At 36.4% G+C, this 26,599-nt stretch overlaps 1 protein-coding gene across 1 annotated transcript in view; it reads left to right on the forward strand.

Annotated features, from left to right (window-relative positions):
• GPR158 (G protein-coupled receptor 158) overlaps window positions 1-26,599 on the forward strand; it is a 318,792-nt gene that overhangs the window by 252,626 nt on the left and 39,567 nt on the right. Inside the window, 1 exon segment of the mRNA XM_006907013.2 lies at window positions 24,587-24,696. Coding sequence (XP_006907075.2) covers window positions 24,587-24,696 — 110 coding nt within the window.

Consider the following 26,599-nt stretch of genomic DNA (forward strand, 5'->3'; position numbering starts at 1 on the left):
CCAACTGCCAGACTTGTCTTCTCCCCCACAAAGTGAGTTTTGTAAAGCTTCAGCCTCCAAAGCCAACCTGCCAACTCCCCCAGGCACTGCTGTATCACACACCTTTTGTGCTGGAAGATTACCAACTCTGATCACTGCTTTTCGCCAGGGGACAGTGGAGCCCAGGGCTAGTCCCAAAGAAGGAATGCCTGAGTCTAAGAAAGACTATTTTAAACTTCCCCTAAGACAGAGAAAGGCTTATGTAACTGCAGAGGTCATGATTTTCACAGCTAACTTCAGAGCAGATTAGAGTAGATATAGCTAAGATGTTTCCACAGTAAACTGAACTCCCTAGGCCCCCTGCAGGGGAGGATGCAACCTTGTGCGGAGAGCACCGGCCAGTGATCAGGTCTTTTGCATAGACCATCCCATAGATCCAACTAGAGCTCTGAGTGATGCTTTAAGTTAGAACCGCATTTATAGAGTTGCTCTGGTACGGCCTTGGGACCGAAGGTCAGGGCAGAACCACTTTGCAGTTTGTTGTCCTCCCAACGCCGAAAATCAGCTGCCTTGTTTTCCTGCCCCTGCTGGGCAACGATGCCCTGTGTAGTTAGCATGTTTCCAGTATTGGGGGGATCTAGCCTGCAAAGGACAGTGGATTAGTGATTACCAGTGGGAAGAGAGGTAGATAGTGGTAAAGGGGGTCAAATATTTGGAGACAGAAGGAAATCTGACTTCGAGTGGTGACCACACAATGCAACATACATATGACATATCATTGAATTGTACACTTGAAACCTATTGACCAATGTCTCCCCAATAACTTTAATATAAACAAACAAACAAACAAATAAAACGTTTGAACTAAGAGGCCAAGAGGTGGTAACCCCCAAGCACATGGTCGACAGATGGGTAGATATGATACCAAAATTTAATTCAGTCCTATTTTAACATTAATCAAAAAGCCCAACCATTACCATAGATATCTAGGTATCTGAATATGTGGCTGTTTGTTCTTATACAGATTCTACATGGTTAAGAGCGGAGGAAACTAGAAGTGGAATCAAGGCCCGTGCAGTCAGCCAGGCAAAGGGATTTAGCCCCTCACCGAAAATCTCCAATATGTTAGTATTAGGAGGAGACTGTGTAGGTATTTTGTTTCTCCCCAGTTCCTCAGAATACACCAACCTCTGCACAGGTAGACATGCTGTGATCTTAGAATTCTTGTTCACTGCTCATCACATGACTGAAGACTGACTTCCTGTCTTGCCTTAAATGTCACTTCTTTGGAGAGGCTGTCTGGCCTCCTCTCCCCTAGTAACCTCCTTCAGTTGTTTTCTTTCTTTGCATGCTGTTTATTACTTCAGTCACATTTATAATAATTTATAATTAATACTGTTCTGTTTACATATTTGTGGGTCTCGCCTTCATTTGATTTCAACTCCATGAGTTCAGGGACTACATTTTTTTATTTACTGATTTATTGCCCTTTGCCTAGAACAATGACTGTCACATAAACTCAAATATTAAATAAATGAGTGAATAATTGACAGAATTAAGGAACTTGTATGACAGAGTGGCCAACCAAGTACTTCTGTCTTTTTCTAAATATGTTGAGCCCCCAGCTTAACTTGCTTTGATTCTCCTTAGCTCCAAGTAGTTTATTTATCTTTAGCTCCAAGTAATTTTAGTCCTGTGGCCCAAGAATAGACCCCAACCTAAGCCTTACCTGGTTCCTTACTTCCTAATCCCTGGCCAGTTTTCACCTGGTGACCATCTTACAGTCTACCATCTGGAAAATGCCTTTAAATCCTTAACACCTTCATAGTCAAAACCAGCGAAGGCATATCTCAGTTCTGTGGCTCTCTATGGGTATTCCTACTGAATTCTTCTCTCCGTGGGAGCGTTCTTCTTCCCTGAGGGATTGATGTTATTGATGTTATTAAGCACCTAGCTCTTTAGATGACATATCGCCTTCTACATGCAGAAATGTGGCCTTTCTCTGTTGATTCAACCCTTTTTGTCATGGCTAAATATTTTAACTTTAAATTTATATAAACATGTTTTTATCTTTTAATAGGAAAGTTTTTATTTGGTCACATGTTATAATGTACACTGAATTAGAAACCTGATATTAATTCTGGATAAATCATTAGCTATGTGGCTTAGATGTAATTAAAGGTAGAATTGAGAACATGAGCCCTACAGTAATACTACCTGGAATTGAATCCCACCTCCACCACTTACTAGCTGTGCAATTTCCGGAAAATTATTTAATCTTTACACGCCTCACTTTCCTCATCTGTAAAATGTGAATAATAATAGTACCTACCTCATAAGATTGTGATGCAGATTAAATGAGATGATATGTATAAACCTTAGAACAATGTCTAACATACAAAAGATATTATATAAACATTAGATCTTACTTTGATGATGATGATAACAACTAAAGCCTATCTATATATTTTCTATTCTCTATTTTTCATTTTAAAGTCCAGGAGCTATATAAGTTCTAAAGTCTTTTCCAGATTCAATCAGATTCAAGAGCCTATGCTATTCTTTTTTGAAGTACAAAATTCTGAATCATAGGATAATTTCTTAATATGAACTGAAGGCAAATTCAAAACAGTCTCTTTCTAGTAAACAAGCCATTTTTACACTTGCCTCATGCTTTCAATAAGACCATTTCCTCTAAATAAAGGTCTTCTAATCTCTTCTCGGACACCAAGTTTCTAAGCTTCAAGGTCCCCCGCAATGTCTTCATCTTATGAGTCTCCAAGTCCCTTTGGTTTCTCTCATCTCTGGATTTCTTTCGCATCTTTAACTTCAGTTCCATCTATCTTCCACAAAACTGATAGGATGAATTTTCAAAAACATAAATTCAGCTGTGTTTCTGTACTGAATAAAACTGCTCGGTGGTTTTGCTCAACTTTAGGATGAAATTTCATTTCCTTGATGTGGTATACAAGACCCTCAATGGCATGTCCTATCTTCAGCTCTAGCCTCTCTTACCACTCTCTACTTCATGCTTTGTATATCAGCAAATAAGAGTGTTTATACTTCCCTGCAATTATTATATTATCACATGCCTCGTGCCTTTATACTTGCCTCATACAAACACCCCTTTCCTTTTCTTCAACTGGGTAATTCCTACTTGTCCTTTAAGACTCATCAGATTTTTTCTCATCAAGGAAGTTTTCTCACTGACTTAGGCTCTCTTCTCTGTGTGGACATGTCCCTCAATCAGAACACCTTTGTTGTAGTGAAGTAGTTGAGCGCAGATTTATTCCCTCCTTTAGACTCTATGTTCCTCCATGGCAAATGCAGGTGTTAGTTTTCTTTGTATTCTAAACACAGTGTCTAACATATTTCAGTCAATGTCGAATCAAACTATTTTGTATCTTTTTGAAAACCTGATGCCAGGTTCCTTATGTATCACAAAATTATGATCGTCTTTAAATGCTGTGGTTCCACCATAACCAGTCACAGGACAGTTTTTGTTATATAGTTTATATACTTTTAAAAATAACCATCAGTGAGGAATTGCAGAAAATGTTTAAGGTAATGATAGCATCAAGAGAATAAGGTATGCCTTCTATAAATATCACCTTGAAGGGTACAGTCTATGATGTCTTATTAAGTTATAGTGTATAAAGGTCATTTAAAAACTGTCCTCCAAAAAGTGGGCCCACTCATGCTGAAGGAGTGGGTATCCATTGTTATATTACTAATTTAATCCAACAGCATGATAGCAAAATAAACATATGAAATGTAAGTGAATAATAAGGTAACTTTTGAAGCATCCTATTCTATTTTGCTGAAGCAAGAAGTTAACAGTATATATATGGTGTTGGGTTTTTTTTAAAATACTATTTATTGCTCTGCAGTCTTAAAATATAGATGGTTAAATTCATAAAATCCTCTTTAAGTCCAAGGTCCATTAGTTTAGTTCCTATGTTTTCTTCTCTATACTTTATTATTTCAGATCTTATATTCAGGTCCTTACTGACAGACTTAATGCTTAATCTGTGATATAATGTATGAAAACGAAAGATTTGGAAAAGCTTACAGAAATCTCTGTAATTAACCAAATAATTCAGAAATTATAAAAAAAAATTAAGTTTATAGAGATATCTACAGAGCAACAAAAATGATAAAAAAAAATAGTTCAGAAATAAAAACATAGCAATTTACTACAGAAATGAAAAGAAAAAAAAGTTTGATAGCAAAAAATGATTACAACTTATTAGTCCCTTAGATACATCCCATATGGTTTTGTGGTTTTATAACTTGACTAGAAATGGGCCACACATTTGACTTGGAACTGGCTAACAGATAGCAAAAGTGAGAAACACAATTACATGATCTAGAACATCCCTGACATAAAAAAGCAAACCACTTCTGGCATACTGACTCCCAGACATGCTCATAAAAAGGCAGCTCCGATGTGCTTTCATGTTCTTCTAACAAATGCAATAATGAATTTCTTATAGGTATTTCCTGAAACAGTCATCAATAAGGCTGAAAGCCTCATATAAACATGTTTTTATGACACTAAAATACAGTTCAGCAAAATCTGTAAGGGCCCAACCAGTGTAGCATGAGTATGCAGTACTCTGGTAGAATGCTTTGATTCCTAAGAGTATCTGGAGGAGTTATTACTACTACTACTACTACTACTACTACTACTACTACTACTACTATTATTATTATTATTTCTTGCAACTTAACTTTTACTATATATTGGTTATGGTAGAATTTAAGAGCTTATACTCTGACATTCAAAGTACAAATGTTATGTTTTATTATTCGAGGACCTAATAATTACAAAAGATCTTTGGTTAATGTCCATTTTGTCAACGTGTATCGCATAAGATAGACTAGGCTCTGCTGAGATAATGAACAATCCCAAACTCTCAGTAGTTTAAAACAAAAAGATTTATTTTTGGTTCATTCTACACATCTATTATGGATCAGCCAGGGGCTCTGGTCTACATGCTTATTTGCTATCATCATTCTGGGACCTAGGCAACTACGTGAAACATTGCTGGCCATACGTACAGATGGAAAAGAGAATGTGGCAAAGCATACACTGGCTCTCACATACAGATCCTGACAAAAAGTCACATGCCATTCCTATGTTTAATAGAGAGTGGAATGATAGCCTTACCATTGCACGGAAGGAGGGAGAGAGGAAAATTTGTCATCAGCACTAACGATTACTACACAAAGTGATGAGCCTAGTTAGAAAGTCACCATCCTTCAGAAAGAAGATGGAACCAGAACAAGCACACACTCAGAGTTCGTATTTCTCTCTGAACTGGTGTGGGGTCTAATACTCTCTATAGATATGGGTGATTGAGAGCCCAAATATATATGCCGCAAAGGAGTAATTTTCATGGTGTGTTTTGTACAAGTCAAGAAATCCAGTTCCATGCCTCACAGATTCTACCAAAAAAAATAAAAAAGAAAAGAAGAAGGAAGGAAGGAAGGAAGGAAGGAAGGAAGGAAGGAAGGAAGGAAGGAAGGAAAGAAGGAAGAAACCTAAATCTGACTGTAAAAATGTATTTATAGCGTTCTTCAAGATAAGATATATATCACAAATGAGGAAAAGATATACTTTATCAGAGAAAATCTCTTCACACTTTATCTAATTATATTGCAACAGTTATCTGACATGACAATAATCACTTAAACACTATTTTAAGATAAAACTACCAGAGTCATCACTTAGTTTCTCTTTATACCAATGGGGAAAGAGGGAAACTCCAAATCTCTTTGACTAACAAAAGTATTCAAATATTTGTACTTTCAGAAATCTGGGATTCCAATCTGAGTATTATTACCCAGAGTAACCGATTTAAATAGAAAAAAAACCCTAAAATATTAAAATCACATCCAAAGAATGTGGCCATAATTTCTAATGTACAAGTTTCTTTAAATTAGTCTTCTTCATTACAAAAGTTTTATAAGGATAGTTTTTTGTTTGTTTGTTTGTTTCTTTTTTAAGGGAATAGAAAACAGAAAGGATTATCACAGCTATAAATTTTCACTTGAATTCCTATATCAGACAAGGGAGTATAGTTAGTATTTTTATGGACATTTTTGATCTCCAACTATAATCTTAATATTTAGAATTAGATACTAGGAATTTAATCCCCTTTTGATAAGATGCTGAGCCTTTTTTTCTTCCACCTATCTATTAGAATTTCTTTCACAAGTAGCTACTAATTGGTGATATCTGTATACACAAGGCTATCTGGTTGGCTTAGTTCAGGGATTCTCACCATTGACAACATTGATATTTTGGGTAAGTAATTCTTTGTTGGAGGTGGGGAGGGGCTATCCCATGCATCATAAGATGTTTAGCAGTATCCCTGGCCTCCACTCCCTGGATGCCAGAAGTACCACCTTCCCAGTTGTGACAACCAAAAATGTCTTCAGACATTTCTGAATGTCAGTGGGGGCACGATTGCCCCTGACTGAGACCCCCTTGCTTAGTTTAATTAGAGTTCACCCCTGGGGGTGGGTATAGAGTCAGTATTCCTGAATATCATGGATGTTATTATGCAGTGTTGTTCCAGTTACTATGGCTGCGTAACTAATTCAATGCTTAGTGGCATAAAACCACCACGTATTATGCTTATGGAAACCGTGGATCAGAATTCTAACAGGGTTCAGCAAGAAGGTTTCTGTCTATTCCATGATGCCTGAAGCCTCAGCCAGACAATTTAACAACTTAAGATTAAATTTCTGAAGTTTTTTCATACCCATACAGCTAGTATTGATGCTCTGCTGTTGGCGGGGAGACTCTAACAGCTGGAGGTGTGGCTGGAACATTTACATCTTGCTTTCTCATGTGGATGCCTGGCTTCCTGGTGACAGTATTCCAAGGACAAACATCCCAAGAAAAAGAGAGTCAAGTGTAAGCTTTTATGACCCAACCTTCAAAGTTCTATGACATCACTTCCAATATACTCTTGGACAAAGCAGTTACAAGGTTCCAGGAAGCATATAAACATCACTTGTAAGAATAGCATGTGGGGTGGGACAGACATCAGTGTACTCATCTTTGGGAAATACAATATGCCACCGACGTGGGTGTTTGAATGACATCTATGTTCTGTCAGTAATGAAGAAGGGAGTTTTGTTTGAACAGACAACCAATGGTGTTTACTAGTGTGCCATTATCGATCAAATAGTCCAAAGGAAAATAAAAAAAATATGTATTCTATTTAGTTAATAAATTACTTTCAAAGATGATACTATGTATCAGCTTTACATTTTTAACTAGACCAAAATATTTTACTTATTTTCTCATAATGTGTAAATGAATATGAAGATGATAATAATATTACTTGGTAACTTGGCCCAATAGAATCTAAGTGTTTAAATGAATTTTTGAGACTCCATCAAATGAACTTGGCAAAACTAATGGCATCGTGCTGATGGTGGGAAAGCAATGCAGAAAACATCATACAAATAGTAGCTCAGATATAAATTGTTGCCAGCTTGCACTTAAGGACTCTTTGTAGCCTACATAGACAGAGTGGCTACGGGAAGATGGCAACAGTCACTGAAAGCTGAGGCAGCCTGGGTGAAAGGAGAGGGAGGCCCAGAGATAACTTATATCCTCTTCCGACCCCTTCAAATGACCCATGGGATGCCTCCACAGAGCCCAGCGTAGTAACCAGTAATTAGTGTAAAGAGCACAAACTAGGAGTCAGGAGACTTGAGTGTAGTCCTGGCTGACTAACTGTGTGACTTTGCACAAGTCAGATAATCATTTGGGTCTCAGTTTTATACTATGCAGGTAAAGACAGCATTTTCACTTCTGTAATTTCTTGTCAGTTTTAGAGAAGTGTTAAATATTCGAATGAGCAATTTCAACTAGTTCCTTTTAATCCTGTTACTCCCCAAGTGAGAGGCCAGAGACTGACATGGTCGGGTGTAGAAACAGATCCCCTGCTTTTAAAGAGCTCTGGGAATCTATTTGGTTCCTGTTTTCAAAGAAATTATGTGCTTATTTTACATAAAGAAAGATCATCCAACAGAAGTACAGCCTCCTTATTTCAGTAACCCTGTTGAAGATAATCCTAACTTTAATCAGATTCTCCTTGGCTTTAGTAATGAGATATGAGAGTTGGGTGAAAATAAATGATTAGAAAAGAGATCTGGATTTAACTTTGCCTTGATGGAAATTGGATCAGTTTAATTTAATTCACTATAAAGGCATACCTATAAAATGCAAAGGCTAATAGACAATTTATCACTTAATTTAAAAATTTTAGAACTCCCCAAATAAGCTTATATATTATTTATGGATAGACATAAATGGAACAAAAGTAGAAAGACATGTCCTGGATGTATGTACATCGGATTTATTTTAGCTCTTGTCCCTGAAGAAGATAGGAGACAATGGGAAGGGGGGTGGGGTTAGGAAGCTTCTACTTGATATGAGTAAAGTTTTAAGTTTTATTTCAAAACCCAGAGCAATTAATAACAAAACTACAAACTTTTATTAATCTATGTAGTGTGCAAACGGCAAGGTTATGTTACTTTCAGTCAATTTCTATATTTTTAAAAACTGTTCACAAAATAAAGCGATAAAATTGTATTAAAGAGTCCTGTCAAGAACTGAGCTGAGCCGGAGAAAATGAAGCTGCTGGGTGTCAGAATAGCTCATTAAGGCAACAAGCCAAAATGAAAGTAATTGTCAAGTCTTTAATCAGTTATTGCAATAATATAAATGGGAGGCCAACCCAGAGAAAGAGCTACTTTCCCCACTTTCCCATGGTAGGTTGTAGGGGAGAGTTGGGAGGTTGGGTGGCAATCATGAATCTGTGTACATATTCTCTCCTCACACCTCTGGAATGGTCTCTGTCTCCCTCTGGACCAAAGTGGAACTGTAACTGTGTAGCTTCTAAAATGAGAATATACATGTGGAAAACTTTTGAAAAATTCAAAAGATTTTCCCAAGACCTGGGGGTACTCTAATGCCAATGTTAAGCTGGTTATTGCACAAAGGAGGTGATAGTCATTCAGTGTCACAAAGGAGTATACACTTAACTATTCCGTTTTTATGAAGTTCAAGGTCAACCCAAACAGACCTATAGTCATGAAATGTTATTACAAATGTAGAATCCACAGAACTTAGCATCTGCCTAGACCTTGACAGTCTTTTGAAGCTTTTGTAGCTAAGTGTCCTTGCCCCTTCTCCCCACAGACAGCATGCTACAGCAAGAACATTCAATTGCTAGTGAGTCAGCAGTGAGCAGGAAAGATTAAAAATATATAAAATAAATAATGCTCTTGAGTTGTCTGGATAAATAAGCACACATGCTGAGAAAGTAAATGTATACTAAAATTCTGTTTAAGGTGTTGCTTAAATTGAGCCGTTTTGATGTGGCAACACTGTCGGAGAATTAAGACATCTTAAGAGGAAGCAAGAGGAAACAGGCCGAGGCTCCACTCCTCTCCAACTCAGTCTCCCTCTGCCTCTCCAGCACCTCTTCCTGCATCAGTACCAAACCCTTTTCCAGCCTCGGTGCCAGCTTTCTCCGGCGTCCTGGAGCCTTTCTCACTGGGCTTTCCCCATCTAAGCAGTAGACCATGTCCTCAGTAGTTTCTTCTACTTTCCACCAAAACATCCCCATCCTGTACCTATTCCTTTAAGAACTTATTCTGTCCTAAGAGGCTTTCAGTCATTGTCATAACTCTAATCCTTTCAGATAAATTTCAGTAGGGATCTTTTGAAGATATAAAATATGATTCAAATGGTAGGTGTTTTAGGCATTATGACAAAAAGAAAAATATTTTAAAATGATGTGTCTTTTTACTGGAGCTTTTAAAACTGCACTATCTATAACATACTCTATTTGCACCTGCATTATGAGAAATAGTGGCAAATCTTATGCAGTGACTCTTAACCAGAGGTTATTCCAAGAGCTCCTCCTTTACTTTGTGACTTTGATTTGTTTTCATGATTCTGATTCTATCTTAGTGCATTTTTTTTCCAACCTAAGAGTGCAGCTGAATTTGTAGCTGATGATCCCTAAAAGAAAAAAACAAGCAAAACACTTTCATTCATTCAGTAAGCATAAATTGAACATACTGCCCAGAGGAGGAGAGAGATATATAAAAATGGTATTGTAGTGCAATGTAATATGTTCCATAATAATGGTATGCACGAAAGGCTCCGTGAGAAAGGAGCTACTACCTATGGAACACAGGAAAGGCTATAGAAAGAAGTAAATATTTGTTCTCAAGAATGACAAGTAGGGAGGTTGCTGGGCAAAAGGGAAAAGAATATTCTAGGTTTAATGGCACAAATACAGGCATAGAATTATGAAAGTTTGTGCTCGTTTAGGTCTGCAAAATTCCATGTGGCTAGAACATGGATACATGTTAGATAGTATTGGAAGAGAGGACTAAAGAATAGTGAGGACCTATAAGAAGGAGAATTTGTATGCCATTATAAGCAATGTAAACTTAATCTAATAAAAAAAAAACAGGAAGAACATGTTTTGATATGAGTAAAGTTTTGATATGAGTAAAGCTGTGGTGGGATATTATGAGATCTGTATTTTGGATAGAAAACCTCTAGCAAAATATGGAGTGTACCTGTCATTCACAGATATAACGATGTCCTCAAGGTAGCAAGGAAGTAGCATTCTTAGAAACACCTTTGTTTTCATGGCCTTGAGCCTGTGGCGTATGGTCCAAAAGGCAACTTTTCTAGGTGATACCAACCTTCCAGGTGATCTGGGTCATAGCCATGTGGAGGAGCTAGGGGAACTGTGAAGTTAGAGTGCATGGAGGTGCAAAGGATAATGGCAGGAGTTGACGGAAGATGGTTTTGTGCACGTGCAATACCTTAGAGTTCAGTTCTTATAGAGACGAGGGTGGAGAAAGGGGAGTGTATTTCAGGAGTTTCAAAGGAAGAAGGTCTGTGTGTAAATGTAGAAGAGTAATTATCTGAAGAACACTGACTTTGAAATACTTAGGTTGTGGGGCATTAAGCACTTGACTTTTACCAATAAGGAAATGCAACTTGTAGAAATCAAACAATTTTTCATTAAAAAAAGAGGGAACATTCTTTGAAAATGTCGACACTTTAGAGTAATTCCACTTTCGACATGTTTAAACTGTCATCTTGGGCAAGTCACTTAACCTCTTGTGTATCTCACTTCAGGAGAAGAGATAATCAAGTATGTTATGTAATCAACAGTAAAAATCCCTCATACAGGTTGGTTTTTATTATTGGTAATGATTATGTTGTTCAACAGAGTACTCCAGGAACGTGAATAGAAAGAGGATTAAAAATATGTTGAGAAAATCTGCTTATTATTGCTGACAAATTCTGAAGATCTTTTAAGGTAACCTATAGTTACACTTAGATTATTTTCAGCCCCTTCATTTGGAACTGAGTAATAGAATGTGTCCTATAGTGAGGCAGTGAATAACTCAGACTAAATTGGCTGGCATAGTGGTTCCCTCGTCATAGGAACTTGTTATTGTTTATGTTAATTTGCCCTTGCAAGAGAATTTATAAGGGTCAAGTAGAATCACCGAATGCTCACGTAAAACAAATACAAAGGATTTTGTGTAAATCTTTAAGGAATAAATATAGGAGAAATAATTATACCACTCTAGTTGACATTGTGCTTTCACACGCTTTTTCCCTATTCTGTGTGGGAGGGAGAGACGGGGTTATTAACTCAGCTTTCTAGATGAGGAAGGAGATGGTCTGAGTGATCTCAAGGGCATGCATTTAGTGAGTAGCAGAGCAGTCTCTTGGGTCTCCAAATACTGTAATTTTCTACTATTTTCCTCTACTTCTCAAGAAATATATGCTTATTTCTTCCCAGGGTATTGAAAGATGGTACTAGCAGAAGTGATGCCACAGAGCGAGACATGACTGACAGGCCGGTTCTGAGCCCCGGTTCTGACCTTAGCTTGAATAATCACTTTTTCAGACTTTTAGTTTAAATTGTGGTTTGTAGAACCTATTGTTTTGTATGGTCTACACACTTTCATTAACAAATTCAGAAGAACATTTGGAATCTGAACAGAAAGACAGTTTTCAAAGAATGGTCTATGCAAGACTGAGTGAAAAGAATGAGCTCCCAAAGCTGAGGTAAACAGACGAGCCATTGTCAAGGGACAGGAGCCACCTACAGATCAGGAAATGGCGCACCAATCAAGTTTTTTGTGTACTCTGTTCTTGGCTAAAAAAGCTTTTGCTTATAATCACCTTATTATACTATATATTATCTCTTCACTTTTTTTCTCCTTTCTTCTCAAATGCTGTACTTCAACTCTATCCGTGAACTCTGTTGCACCTTTGTTTATTCATTGAGGTTTGGGGTTCATAAGATCCTCCAGTTTCTCTTAGATCATTTTTTTAAGATCTTGCCACCTCTATTTAATGTCATCTCATAAATACTACATATGGTACCTTTTCCATTTTTGCTCTCTGATCCCTAGTACTTAGAAACAATCCTTCATGCCCCATTTTAAGAGCTGGGCATTTATAGTGATTACAATGAATTAGTCAGAAATCTTTTCACGCATTTTCTTTATTCCTTTATTACGATAGTAATGTACTCTCATTGTAAAAAAAAAAAAAAAAAACCAACAAAAAAGGATATAAGTTAAAAAATAAAAATTTCCCTCTCTCTCTCTCTGTGTCCTCAATCCCCAACTCACCAACCCCAGAGGTAAATAGTCTTAAAAGTCTATTGAGTGTGCAGCCAGAAATTCCTCTTTTTATGTATATACAAATAGAATCATATTTTAATACAGTTCTTCAACTCTCTTTTCATTAAACAATTTCCCCTGAAGATGTTTTTACAGCAACAAAATCAGATTCACTTAATTACTTTAAATTTCATGGTTTTCCATTTTGTATGGATGTAACATGAAGTACAATTTTAAGCCAGCCCCTCTGGGCCAAGAATGTTGTCATTGCTTTTGCTGTCAAAAACCATGCTCTAGTGAATATTCTTGGACATACATCTTTGCATATTTTGTATGTATTTATATGTAGGACATTTTTCTGAAAATAGAATTCTTACTGAATTTTATTAGTTCTCAGACAGCTTCTCACTAAAAAAAAAGTCTTGGTCTGAGCTGTGCCTTTACCACCTCCATGTGTGGCTTCCTTCTGGTCTGTAAACTAGTATCATCAGCAGCTCTTAACCTCTGTTAGGTTAAAATCACCAGTAGAACATTAAAAAAGGCAGAATTTTCAGGCTGAACCCTGTAACTACTGAACCAGAGTTTCTACAAGGGAAACCTGGTTTTTGTGTTTTAAGTCTGCCATGTGAGATTCTGATGTTTAGTCAGAACTGAAGACCACTAAACCAGTTTGTGGCTTCCAGTTTTTCCATGATTATGGCTGTGTCTCTTCTCTAACGCAGTACTTCAATCTATGAGTTGTCACTCTTTTCTTTTACAATTTCTTTCATGAATTATGGCAGTTTTGTTTTTTAGCACTCACTTTCCCGTTTGTTAACCACATTCTTTAGGTATATTTTTTATTTCTTTTTGCTTGAAAATTATTTTTACCATATAAACAACATTCTTCAGTTTACGCCCTCCTTGTTAACTGCACTGAACAAGTTGGCTGAAGTGTTAGGGCACCAGGGAACCCCTGGGCTCCATCAAAGTCCACTGATATGCCTTACTGCTCTGTTCTTCCTGGCTAATGGCAGGCAGTAAGGCATAGTGATAACAGGCTTGGGCTGTAGACTTGGGCTGGGTTGAAATCCCAGCTCTGCTACTTACTAGGTGTGTGGCCTTGTACAAATTCCTTAACTTTCTTGTGCCTCAATTCCCCTCATATGTAAAGTAGGGATAATAATAATGCCTATCTCAAAGGATTGTTGCAAGGAACAAGTAAATTGTTTCATGTAGGCACTTTAAAAATAATTAGAATATAACAGGTGCTCATTAGATGCTATTATCCGACTCTCTCCAAAAAGATTATGAGACAGACCTCGGAGGGGCTTCTCTCTTCTCGGGTGCAGATTTGCACTTTTTTTGACTTCTTCGTCTGGTTATACATTGCCATCTGCTTTCCATCTTCCAGAATTTTGTTGCTACCAATCATCTGTTGTCATTCGACTCATACTCTCTTTGGCCTTGAGTATGTAACAGTCATTTAATTAGAGTTTCCAGAAATAGCAGACATAAATACGTTCAATCTTCCAGGTTTAACTTGAAGTTTTCATTCTTTCTTTCACAATTTAAACATAGCCATAAGTACTTGAAAAGATTCAAATTATTTCTCCCAACCCATTATGACCATTTCATATTTTTCTCATTCATTGGTTAAAAGTGTTATGACCAAAAAAGTCTTTTCTCAATAGTTTCTAGTTATGAGCTCTGAGCACCAATCCCAGAATTGTGACTTGGTGGTGAATTGAACCCCATTAGAGAGGGAACCTTGGTAGAATGCTTTAAAAAATTTTTCATCTTTAAAAAATTTTTCCTATAAGTTTAGAATGATACTATCCTGTCTCTAAATTCATGCCCTGGATATTTAATGCCTTTTTATTCTTTACTGTCCTCTGATTACCTAAAAGCAGGGCTTTCTTTGGGGTAGATAGCTTCAAAGGTGGCCTCAATCACACCTAGCTCCTGATATTCACAGCCTATGTAATCCCTTTCTCTTGACTAACCTGTTTCTAATGAATAAAATATATCAACATCGAATGTCACTTCCATAATGAGATTGCAAAAGATGACTTCCTTCTTGCTAGTGGACTCGCTCTTGCTGGCTTTGATGAAGCAAGTTACTATGTTGTAGAGGTCCACATGGCAAGGAACTGAGAGTGGCCTCTAACCAACAGCCAGCAAGGACTGAGGGCCTCAGTTCCCCTGGCCCTCAAGGAACCGAATCCTGTCAACAACCACATGAGCTTTCCCAGTGGAGCCTACAGATAAGACCCCATCCCCGATCAATACTTTGATTATAGACTCGTGAAAGACCCTAAGACTGGTAATGCCTAGATCGCTGACCCACAGATATCATGACATAATAGATATCTGTTGTTTTAAGCCACCAGGTTTGTGGTTATTGTTATATAGCAATAGATAACTAATAAATATGGCTTCCCCTGTTTTTACCCATCATGCTAATAGCTCTGCAACTACTTTAAGGACATTCAGTGTGCTTTGTCTGTTTTTTTCCCATTCCCTATATACTCCATTCTTGACTTCACAGTATTCAGAAGGTTCTTTTCTGTTGCTATTTGAAGATACATGTACAAGAGGACTAAACAAATTGATGATATAAATATAACAAATATAAAACATAATTCTCAAATGTTAATAATAAAATGCATTTCTTTATCTGTGGTTTATTAAATGCTTTCATAAATACTGTAAGATTGTGCATTACCTTCATTAAACTGTTGAGGAAACTGAGGTCCACAGAACTTAAGGAATTTGTCCGAATTAACATGTCTAATTAGTGGTAGAGCCCAGACTGGCCTTTAGGGCAGCTAACTCTAAATCCCTTGTTTTACCCATTGCACTAGGCTGCAGGGCCCCTCCGTCTGACTCATAGAGAACTCATATATTTGCACTATTTTACAAATGAAACTTTTACATTTCTTTTTAATTTTTTTGTCTTATTAAATCTCTTCTCTTGTCATATATATTTTTTCTAAAGCTAATGATTTCATTTCATGTGTGTGATTATGTGCGTTTGTGTGTGTGTTTATTTAGCTCTAAACCAGGTATTTCATTCTGCTGGCAATCACAGCAAAAATTTCTGAGATACATGTTACAGATGTTTTGTATTTTGAATTAAGTCTCTCAGTTTCTGATGGTCTTTTATTATCCACTCTGTTTGCCACCTCTTGTACTATTTTTGTCTATTATCTTTTAAAAAAACTGAATCAGATCATATTCAGAGTTCACTTGTTTCTGAACCTGTCCATTTCTCAAAAGATATACTTTTTACCCATCTGAGAATTTATTAGAACATAGATAAACTACAAATTTCTTATAGTCACATTTAGGAGAGGACCCAGAAGGTTAGCGTTATGCTCTCATTATCTGCATGGATTATACTGAGACAGCCCCTACCGTTTTACCATTTATTGAGCTCCTGTGACAAATATTAGTTTTTATTTAAATTAACCTTTTTCTAATTATAGAAAATAATACAAAAACCAGAGAATCACTGTCAACCCAGTTAGTTTTGTGATATATATATAAATATAGACATCCACACACATATATTTATATTTATTTAAAATCAACACTTGCTTAATACATAAGGTGCTTATTTTAGAAAGTATAAACTTTTTCATAACAATAAAACAAAACCCCCCAAAATGTCAACATGAATCTTTTGGTCATAATCTCACCACTCTGCTCACTAGTGTGTGTTTTTCTATCAGAGAAAGATGCAGTTTGCTCACAAGAACATCGGGAGAGAAAATAGGAAGCAGAATCATAGTTTCAGATATTTTTATTCCTTTGTTTTTGTTTGCTTTTTTTGATACTTATAGAAAACATAATTTTGGAGTGGACTTCTTAATAGGAATAAACAATGCAACACATTTTTCCCATTGTTTTTTATGCATAGCCCCTTCCTACCCTGTTTTCTGGAATAAATTAAGGGTGTTAAATTAAAAGTAATAAGCAAGGAATAGGTATACTTTCATTTATGTGTGTGTACATATGCATATATATTCATATATACAAATATATTTTAAGCATAACCAATATCCCACTGTAAACAGTATATATATTTTATGTGCTGCTTGTTTTTTCACTTTAACATAAATCCTGAGAACTTTTCCATATTCATTAATACCTTCAAGAACATGATTGTTAAGGATGGTATAATTTATCATAAGTCATGCACCATATTTATCCTTGACCAAAACATTTTTTTTGAACACGTAAACTGAGGCTGTAAAAGTTTAAGACAAAAATAGTCATTTGTTTCTATGGTTATTATGTGTTAGGATAGGTGTTTCCACAAGTGCCTTTTCTTGTGGAGAGATGAGGAAGCTGAGACTGGGGAGGCTCCCTATACTCCCGAGCATCATGCTGTCTCTCAGTGCTCTTCCCTGCACCTGGCTCTTCCGTACGCAGCTGAGCATCATGACTCTGAGCGCGGCATCCTGGGAGGTCTAATCTGCAAGTGGATGAGTGGATAGAGAAGAGAGGAGCTGGTGGGGGAAGGGGAGTAATGGATGAGAAGGCTCTGGAACTGGTTGATGAAGAAATAGGTCCTGCACAGTCAGGACACAGCCAAAGATTTTTTTTCTTTCTTTTCTTTTCTTTTTTTTTTAGTCTTTGTTATTGTTGTTGTTGTTGTTGTTGTTGTTAATGGTGACTTATAAAAGATTTTTAAATTTGTTTAGGAAAAGCCTTTGGTCTCAGTGTTAGACCCTGATAAGGAGCATGAATGAAAATCTTTCCTTGTTGGCCTTTCAGGTCTTATTCTGGTTCAGAGGATGAGGTGTATGCTGTTGTATTTAAAAGGCTAGTTTGGTACCATCTACCAAGCAGTGAGTAGATCACCACTAAGACTTTGGGATCTTGTCATCTTTGCCTTTAGTTTTTAGAGCTGTAACCCTATTGATTTCTTTTTGTATTTTCTTTTTTATGTTTTATACGTGTGAGAATTTTAGAGGGGCTGTGTCAAGCATATCTCATCTGCTGTCACAGTAGCCCAAAAATGTTATTTCTATGTATGATAAATTTTTAAGTTATATATACATTTTATAGTTTTAGTCTATTAATTTATCCCTTTTTTGTTGCTTAGGAGTAATAGAAGCCAAGTGCAAAGTAGTAAGTTCTAGACCATGATCATATAAAGATGTAGTCTCAATCATTGCCCCTTTCATGTGTGGTCATTGCATAAATGTAAAGTTACATTAAGTATTTTTTATTTTTCTGTAGTTTGAATTCAACTTTAGATCATTAGTTAAATATTTATAGAACATGCATTTTCATCGTAAATATTTCCTGTGTATGAAATCATATATCTTGTCAAATATAGAAATAATAATTTTAGATCATACCCAAAGACTTTGATTCTACTTATCTTTCAAGCAAATCCTGTATAAAAGTGCTTTAACATACATAGTTCTGCCCAAATGATTCACTTCCAGCCTCCTACTTCAAAAGATAGCAAACCTAGGTAAGTTAAGTACTAGGTTTTAATATGAGAAACTTCCAGATGTTGCCTTTGTGGACCATCCTTCCTCGAGATAAAATGTCAGCTGCATTCTTTACTTGCTCAGTCAGGAGCACAGTAAGCTTGAGAACGGCAAGCAGCCCTGGGAAATATTTGACTCGTGAGACTCTTCCTTGTATGAAGCAGAAGGGCATCATAGATGTGGCAGAGAGGGCCCTTAAAGCCCCAGAAGTCCTTCAAATCCTTATGAAAGGACAACTTCAGTGACGAAAGTCTTGTCACTGACATCTGTGCTCCCATCACCCAGTAATCCTTTTCTATAAATAAAACTGTTCACACACCTACTAGCAGAAACCCCAAAGCACGTAGCACCTCATTCGCCTATAAAAGTGCTTTATTCATTTCACAGCCATTTTTACTGAACTGAAGCAAATAACACTTGGCGAGTCAATTAAGAAAGCAGAACTGCTGCTTCCAACACTGGTAGAAAATTGTTATGCACATCCTCAAAATACCAGGCCTGAAACAAGAGCCTCACACCGTTTATTGTCAGAGCGTTGGGAACAGCACTGGGTTGTGCCGGCTTCTGATTGTTTTACCTCCTAAGCGTTCCTCTTCCGAAATCACTGGGCTTGGACTGCGAGTAGACGTAGTGGAGGTCAATTTTCTATCTCTGGTGTTGAGTCTGTATTTACAAATGAAAGTTATTCTATTTTAAAATGTTCTTCTATTTTGTTCATATTTGAAAAGCCCAGTATTCTTTACTCTTATGGTCCTGTTTTCTTCCCCATTAGCTGTGTTCAGTATCCAAAGAGTCTAAGCAATCAAGATGACTTCGAAATTAGCTAAAAAAATTACATTTGGTGAAATAGGTGGATAATCTGTGCATATTTGTTTGCAATGAAGGGAAGGCTTAGAAAACTATTTCCAAAACAGCAATGTTCTTTAAAAACACAATGCCTAGAGTATTCCACCACAGAGATCAGCTGACTGAATATTGTAAGCATCTGAAAAACTTCCAGAATTGAAGAACCAAGTCCTTAAAGCATACATAGGGTTACACCTACCCTAGACCTTCTGGCTGGAGCCTTACTCTCAGTGAGAAAGAGGAAGCAAACCTTTAGGCAAATTATAGTGATGGCCCAAAAGGAATGTTGAAGATAAAAGAAAATTGGTGGTTTTGATATGACACACTTTCTCTTGCTGACTCTCAATGAGTCTCTTTCTCTCTCACTCTGCCCTCCTAGACCTATCTACAACTTATATCCTGTGCTCATTCATCCAGCAGTTACGCATGCTCTTTAGTCTATAGGTTACTTAACGACAGAAGTGGTACACTGGCATCCTGCTTCTCACGTGTTAAATGAAATACCTTTATATCTAGCATTAGCCTTTAGTATCACAAAGAAAATGGAGAAACTCTTCTCTTGAAATATACACTTTGAAAATGTACCATAGGCAGTTCTTCCAGTAAAGGAATGTTTTATGGGTTCTGGTTTACAAACTTACTATTTTGATAACCATGGGCAAATTACTTAACCCCGTTAAAGTTCAGTCCTTTACATTTAAAATAGGGATAATAAGTATATCTTGGGCCCTAAATATAAGTAACATATCTAGCATAGTTATCAGAGGCTTATAAAAGTCAGCTGATCTTAGTGGTGGAATGTTCTAGGTGTTGTGTTTTTTAAAAAGCCTTGCTGTTTGGAAATGGTCTTTCAAGCCTTCTTCCCGTCATCGCAACCAAATCTTCACAGATTATCCACCCATTTCATCACAAAAAATTTTTTAGCTAATGATAGCATGGGTAGCTTCTATTGGTACATAAAAATGAGAGCTATTAGTATTAACATCATCATTTATAAATTCTTCAGCTCAGTGGCTTAGTTTTTCTCTACTACTTCTCTTACCAATGTCTATTATAAAATGTGTTATTAACTTAGGACTTGGGAAGGGGTGTTTATTTTACAACGGTTTGTTAAACTTACATTTATGTAAATTATATTTAATTAAAAAATTAAGTATTGGGATTTGGAAGACATTGAAACTTCCTACTCCTATTTTTTCTCACTACAGAGTGTATTAACTACTACAAAGCTAGATCTGGATTGGATGTCATACAGACAACTTGTACTCGTTGCAACCACAGATGAACTTACTGTCTCCTATCCTTCCTCACTTCCTCTTTTCTTCCCACCCTCCCTGCCTTTTTTTCTCATTCCTTTCACATGCTTTTATTGGTTTCCTACTGTTTCCAGGTACAGTACTAGGGAATAGGCATACAGTTGTAAATAAGATAGTCAAAATCTTTGTCCTCATACAGTTTACAAACTAGCTTGTAAAACGCATTCAACCATTGAATTACAGAAATAATTGTACCAAAATAGAGTTGATGAGTGTGATGAAGGAAAGCTCAGAATTTAATACAAGTAAATAACATGCAAGTCGTGGATGCGAACCCTGAACCTAGTGAGACATCAAGGATGAGGAGATGGGGAGTCGCTAAGCAGAGATAACATAATTTTCCCCGGACTTATGCATCTTCTTCTTTTATTTGTTTCTTTTCAAACACAATCATCCTCCCAGTTTCCCAGGCTTAAAATCTTCACATTATCTTTGACATTTTATTTATTCTCTTTTGCCTCAACAAATAATCATTTGCCCAATTTTCTTGATTCAACATCTTCTTTCCTTTCTTGCCATGAATGACTGGATTACCATTTTCACTATGTTAGTTACATCCTTCTTTAACTTTTTCCTGCAGCTTTATTTCAGGGTCCCCTCCCTCGAACTTATCTCACCATCAGTATCTTCCCCTCCATAGCCAACCAACCCTCTTGCATGACACTGCCAGATTAACCCCTGAAACACAGTTCTGATCTCGACTCAAAGAACTTTAAAGGCGTGTCTGCTCATGGAATATGACCTGAATTCCTCACCCTGTTGTTCAAAGCTTACAATGATCTGACCCCACCTCTACTTTAAAGCTTGATTTTTAGTACTCCCCTTTATGTCCTCCCAGATGTAACTGTACACTTCACACTCCAAAGCTTTCCCAAGCCGTGCCTTTGTCTGAGGCTCCCTCCTCTTCCCCCTTTCTTACATACTTAAACCTGCTCCTCCTCCATAGCCTAGCCCAGATATCCACCTTCTCAGGATAACTTCCCTTGTTTCCACTGAGAGTAAGTTTCCTTTTCTCTCTCAATTTGTTGAGAATCACAGTGTGATAGCATTTGCCACCTCTCCCACATAACAGAACTATTTAGAGAGGAAAGAAAATGTAACCCTTATGAGCATGGACTCTGGAACCAAACCGCCTAGATTCAAACCCTCACTCTAACACTGCCCAGCTGTGTGACCCTGAACACATCACTTAAATATTCTGTGCCTCATTCCTCTTCTTTAAAATAAAAGTCCCTACTTCATAAGATGTTGTGAGGATTAAATGAATAAATAGTGCAAAAACATTTAATTTAGTGTCTAGCAATAGTGCTATGTAAATATTTGGTATGATCATATTATTTTTATCGTAAATAGTATCATAAATATTTATATTCACTTTTCTAAATTTTAACTTGAGGACAAAATTTATATCTGATATATTTTTATGGTTTCTAAATCCCTTACTGCCTTATCCAGATAAAACAAATAGTGACTGCGTGAATTAAAATCACAATATTAGTGAACTCTAATTGGACTTTTCAAATAGTTTATTTTGAAGGTAACATTTTCTTTATTAAATTAGCTAAAATAGATTATTGAGCAAATATTTAATATATAAATTTTCTGTGTGTAAAGCACACAGAATATATGGAGAAGCATGCCTTCTCTGATTTTGATTCAGGGAGATACTCATATGGATAACTATAATATATGATAGAAAAAGTATACAGTCAAAAACTGAGTATGAAAACTCAAAAGGAGTGCTGGAATAATCAGAATTTATTGCAATGATGACATGTAATTACACTGCAATGAGAATGGTAACTTTTAGAATAAAGCATACATAAATCAGCTTTTCTAATAATATTAGCCAATACTTATTGAATACTCATTGTACCAGGCACTGTGTTGATTGCATTTAAATTTCAAAACAGTCCCATCTGGAAGTATTATTGTTGTGTTCATTTTACAAATAGGAAAACTGAGGCATAGCTAGGTGATATTAAGTAATTTGGCAAAGTCGCACAACTAATAAAGTATAGAGCCAGGACTGGAATCCAGGGAGACTGGATTCAGAACCTGAGTTCACCACCACACTGCAAAATTAGGAGTTTTACTTTACTATTTACTGAACTGTTTATAATAATAATAATATATTTTATTAAGTTCACTGGAATTTTCTATTAATTTTTAAACTTACACCTCGTCCCTGTGTGCTGAAAAATAATGACTATTATTCATTCATTTCTGACTTACTCAATCTTTTATTCACAGTAACAAGTCCTCAAATTCCTCCTCTGTGAAATAAAAGTTTGAAGCTATATCAGTAGTTTCCAAACAGTTCAAGAGCAGTTCTTTCTTTCAAAATAAAAACAAGTATGCTGACTTCTGTGTTACAGTTGTTCACCGTCCCCACTTGGTGTGCAATAGGAAACTCTGCAATAAGTCACAGAATTTTGCAGCCCCAAGGCATCTACTGTGCTAGAATAATCTCTAATGTCATTTCCAGTTCTAGACTTTAGGTCTCTTTCTAGTTTCTAATCTGTCATTTCGCTTTCTGCCATGAGAAATAACACATATGCTCCTCTAATCCCATAATCTTCAAGTTTTCTCCATTTGTTTTTTTCCCCTAAGTTTTCCTGTCTTCCTTCAGCTCAGATACCTTAGTAAACTACACAGTTTACTTTGCAGAACTCATAATTACTGTTGGAGTCTTGCACAAAGAACTGCATCCAAAATATATTAATATATATTAGAATACAAATTTATAGAATTTCAACTTGTTTTGTGAAAATAGTCAATAAAAGAAAGTTTTTTGATATCAATTTTGGGATGAATCCAAACAATTTTCTGGTACATTAAGTTCTAAAATCGAATCTTAATCTATATCTTTAGCATAGACCTAATGAATTAGAAAATTGAAGACATACTATATATACACAAAATAAGATTATTTCCTGTCCACTCCTATTTTTACCTTCTTTTCATTTCTCCTTGAGACTTTGTCCAGTCTTTTTCTCTACTCTTTGAGAATTTGATCCTAATGATATTGTCAATACCTAGTTTCATATCTTTATATTGTAGAAATATTTGAGAGATGCCAGCATAGAGTTTTAGGTAATGTCATTCTTGATACTGCTGGAGAATGGGGCTCCATTTGTAAAACATCAGCAAGGAATTATCAGCCCCGATGTCCCCCTACTGTGCTTCATTTTTCCCCAGTACTCACATTTTGGGGATGAAATGCCAAAATAACACTACAATGCTTTATGTTTCCCAATACTCACATCTTTGGGATGAAAAGCCAAAATAACACTCTGAATTTTAGGAGTAGGTATATTTTTCTGTTATGATGACCTTGCTTTCAGCAGAATCACTTCAGGCCAGCTGCTCCAAGCAGAAGAGTATAGGTCTGCATTTTTAACAGCATTAATCCCGTGGCACTGTATCAGACTCCTCACCCCAGGCCAAACCAACTCCTGTTGCATGAGGGCTTTCTCCACACCACACAATATCATTTGAAAGGTAGTACGTACAGAGCCTCGCACATACCTTTTGACCATTCCTCCGGAATTGACCACATGTTCCTTTGTGTTCCACTGAACCTGCACAAATGTTTATCACAGCCTCTATGCTTCTTTAATGCAGTTTCTTGTTTACATGTCTCTCATCCCTTTCTTATTGGCCTTTGTATCCACAGCATCTAGTATAGTGCCAGGCTCATGGTAAATGCTTAATTACCGTTTGTGGAATGAAAACTCTGGAGCGAGAAACAAGGAGTTAGTGAAGTAATTGAGCCAAGTACTAAGTGAAGTAATAAATGTGGAGTGGTAGATTGACTTGGGGGGTGGTACAGTACCAGATAGTCCTCTCAGGGCTATTTTAGACAGGGAGTAGATGTTGCTAGAAGTGTAGAGGCAGGAATATGGAAAGGTTCCAGATGAAAGGCAGTGGAAGCTAGCCTGGCTGGCCCATCTTGGGGAGTAAAGACAGTGAAGTTTATACATACCAAAGACTTAGAGACAATTGATAGAAATTCCTGAAAGTTAGAATTAAAGAATTTAGATTTGATTTGAAAGCAATAGGGACTCTATAGTTCTCTGATTTGGATAATGAGTGATCAAAATAATATTTAAAAATTTTAATCAAACGGATGTGTGCTTATGTCAAATTTAGGTATATTAAACATCAGATTATGAACTATTGATTTTAGTCTGTGGGTCATCAGTTGATCCTGAAGGTCTCTTTCTTTGTCTTCTCATCCCACAGGTTGTTATTTTGTACTTTGAGCCAAGCACATTTCGCTGTATTCTTCTAAGATGGGTCCGTCTTCTCGGTTTTGCTACTGTGTATGGAACTGTCACTCTCAAGCTTCACAGGTATATTATATTTTATTAGTTTTCATTCTCATAAGAGGATCAAAGCGTTTGGCTTAGCATGTAATTGCAAGCTGGGTCAGCCACTTAAATGGTTTAATTTCAAGAATTTAGATAGCAAGATGATATACATTTTTCATTTTCAATGTAATATCTTTAGGATTCTTTAGGAAAATCTTTAAAACAACTGAATTTGAACAACATACTTTAATAAAGTGTGCCATTGGTTATGGAAAGGTTGATTCTGGATAAAAAAATAAGTTTAGAATGAATGTAAAACAATATTTACTAGATAAGAACAGGAATAAATACAGAGACAATAAAGCTAAAATAATGATCCAGGTCCAGAGCTACCGAAGAATCTTATATAGTAGAATTTTATAACGTACACATGTGACCAAAACTACTGTCCTCCATTCCCAAGCCCCATGCCCAGGGTAATCCTACTGATAGTCTATGGGTGAAATTTTTTAAAATAGTGTTTTTGGCTTTTCTCAACTTCACCAATGTGCTCCAGTGATTATCAACCTTGCAAATTGGAGAATACTGTAAATTCCCTTATACTTAGTTTCAAAACCACCTAGTTTTTAAAATGTATATGTCCCGTATCAGGAAGAAAGAGGCAATAAACTAAGTTACTTCTTCACAGAGGCCAGGAATGACTAGAAATCATTCCGGGTCTTTCCCTTGCCTCTTGTTTCAAAGTTTTCTCAATGTAGTGATACCAAAGAACTTAGAGAAAGTATAAGTTTTTTTTCTGCAGGATAAAACTATAGCTCTGTAAAGGAAACGCTACGCTGATCAGCTTTAAAGCTGTTTTGATAACCATAGTAAACTATTCATATTTTTATGCTAATCTTACAATAAGTGTTTCTCAATAAACGTATTTTAATAGGGCTTATCCAATAGTTTAACTTAGTTGCCATAATATGCATTATATTTGTCTTCAAAGGTCTCATCTTTCAGCCTTTCTTAAAATGTGATAATCATGCTTTCTATTTTATAAGAATCTCCATTTAACTTACTTTGGGAGGTGGGTACTTATTTACTGAAAATGCTCCATATTATCTTTTTGGAACAAATGTAACTATGCTTAACTCTCAAAATTTGTTGTTGTTGTTGTTGTTGTTTTTTATGTCATACAGTACAAAGAATATTGGACTAGATTTCTGGAGATCCAGTTTAAATCTCAGTTTAGCCACTAATTCTAAGGAATTGACCTCTTTTTCCTAGAAAAGGAAGGGATTAGACCAATCTCTCATGTTCTTTCTGATGCTCGCTTTATTCTTTCCATATCACAGCACACTTTGCTTTTCTCTTTTATTCAAGTGCCTTCCAGTTTCCCTTCCTTATGTGATAGCTATTTTTCAACTGGTGCTCACCAAAGAAAATGAGAAATTACTGACAGCTCATAATGGACAATAATAAGCCTTCTAGAAATCTTGAAAGATTGGGTGGCCTCTTAAGATTTGAAAATGACCTCTCTCCCTGTGAGTCTAGCACTTAGCATTTATTGGGTTTGTGTATTTTAATTATCTTCATTTTTACCTCATTTACCATCTCCTTGAAGTGAGGGTCTTGCCATTGGATCCCCAGCTCTTAGCACAATGACTAACACGTAGAAGGTATTTAATACATGTTAGTTGATGGGTGAATGAATAAAAATGCCAGATATAGACTTAGAAGCTGCTTTCATGTATTCTCTCCATTCATAATACATTCATTTTCCCCTGACTCACTGTGGAACACACAACACTATGGTTTGCAAGAGGCAGTTTGGTGGGACACGAACACAATATTAAATAGCACTGAATCATGTAATGAGAAAACTACTTCCATTTAGGTTCTCTTTCCATCCTTCTGATTATTTCCAGGAGAAAAATTAGTGTGGAACTCATGGGTCTTT

Source organism: Pteropus alecto, unplaced genomic scaffold, assembly GCF_000325575.1.
Source record: "Pteropus alecto unplaced genomic scaffold, ASM32557v1 scaffold11, whole genome shotgun sequence".
Taxonomy (NCBI): domain Eukaryota; kingdom Metazoa; phylum Chordata; class Mammalia; order Chiroptera; family Pteropodidae; genus Pteropus; species Pteropus alecto.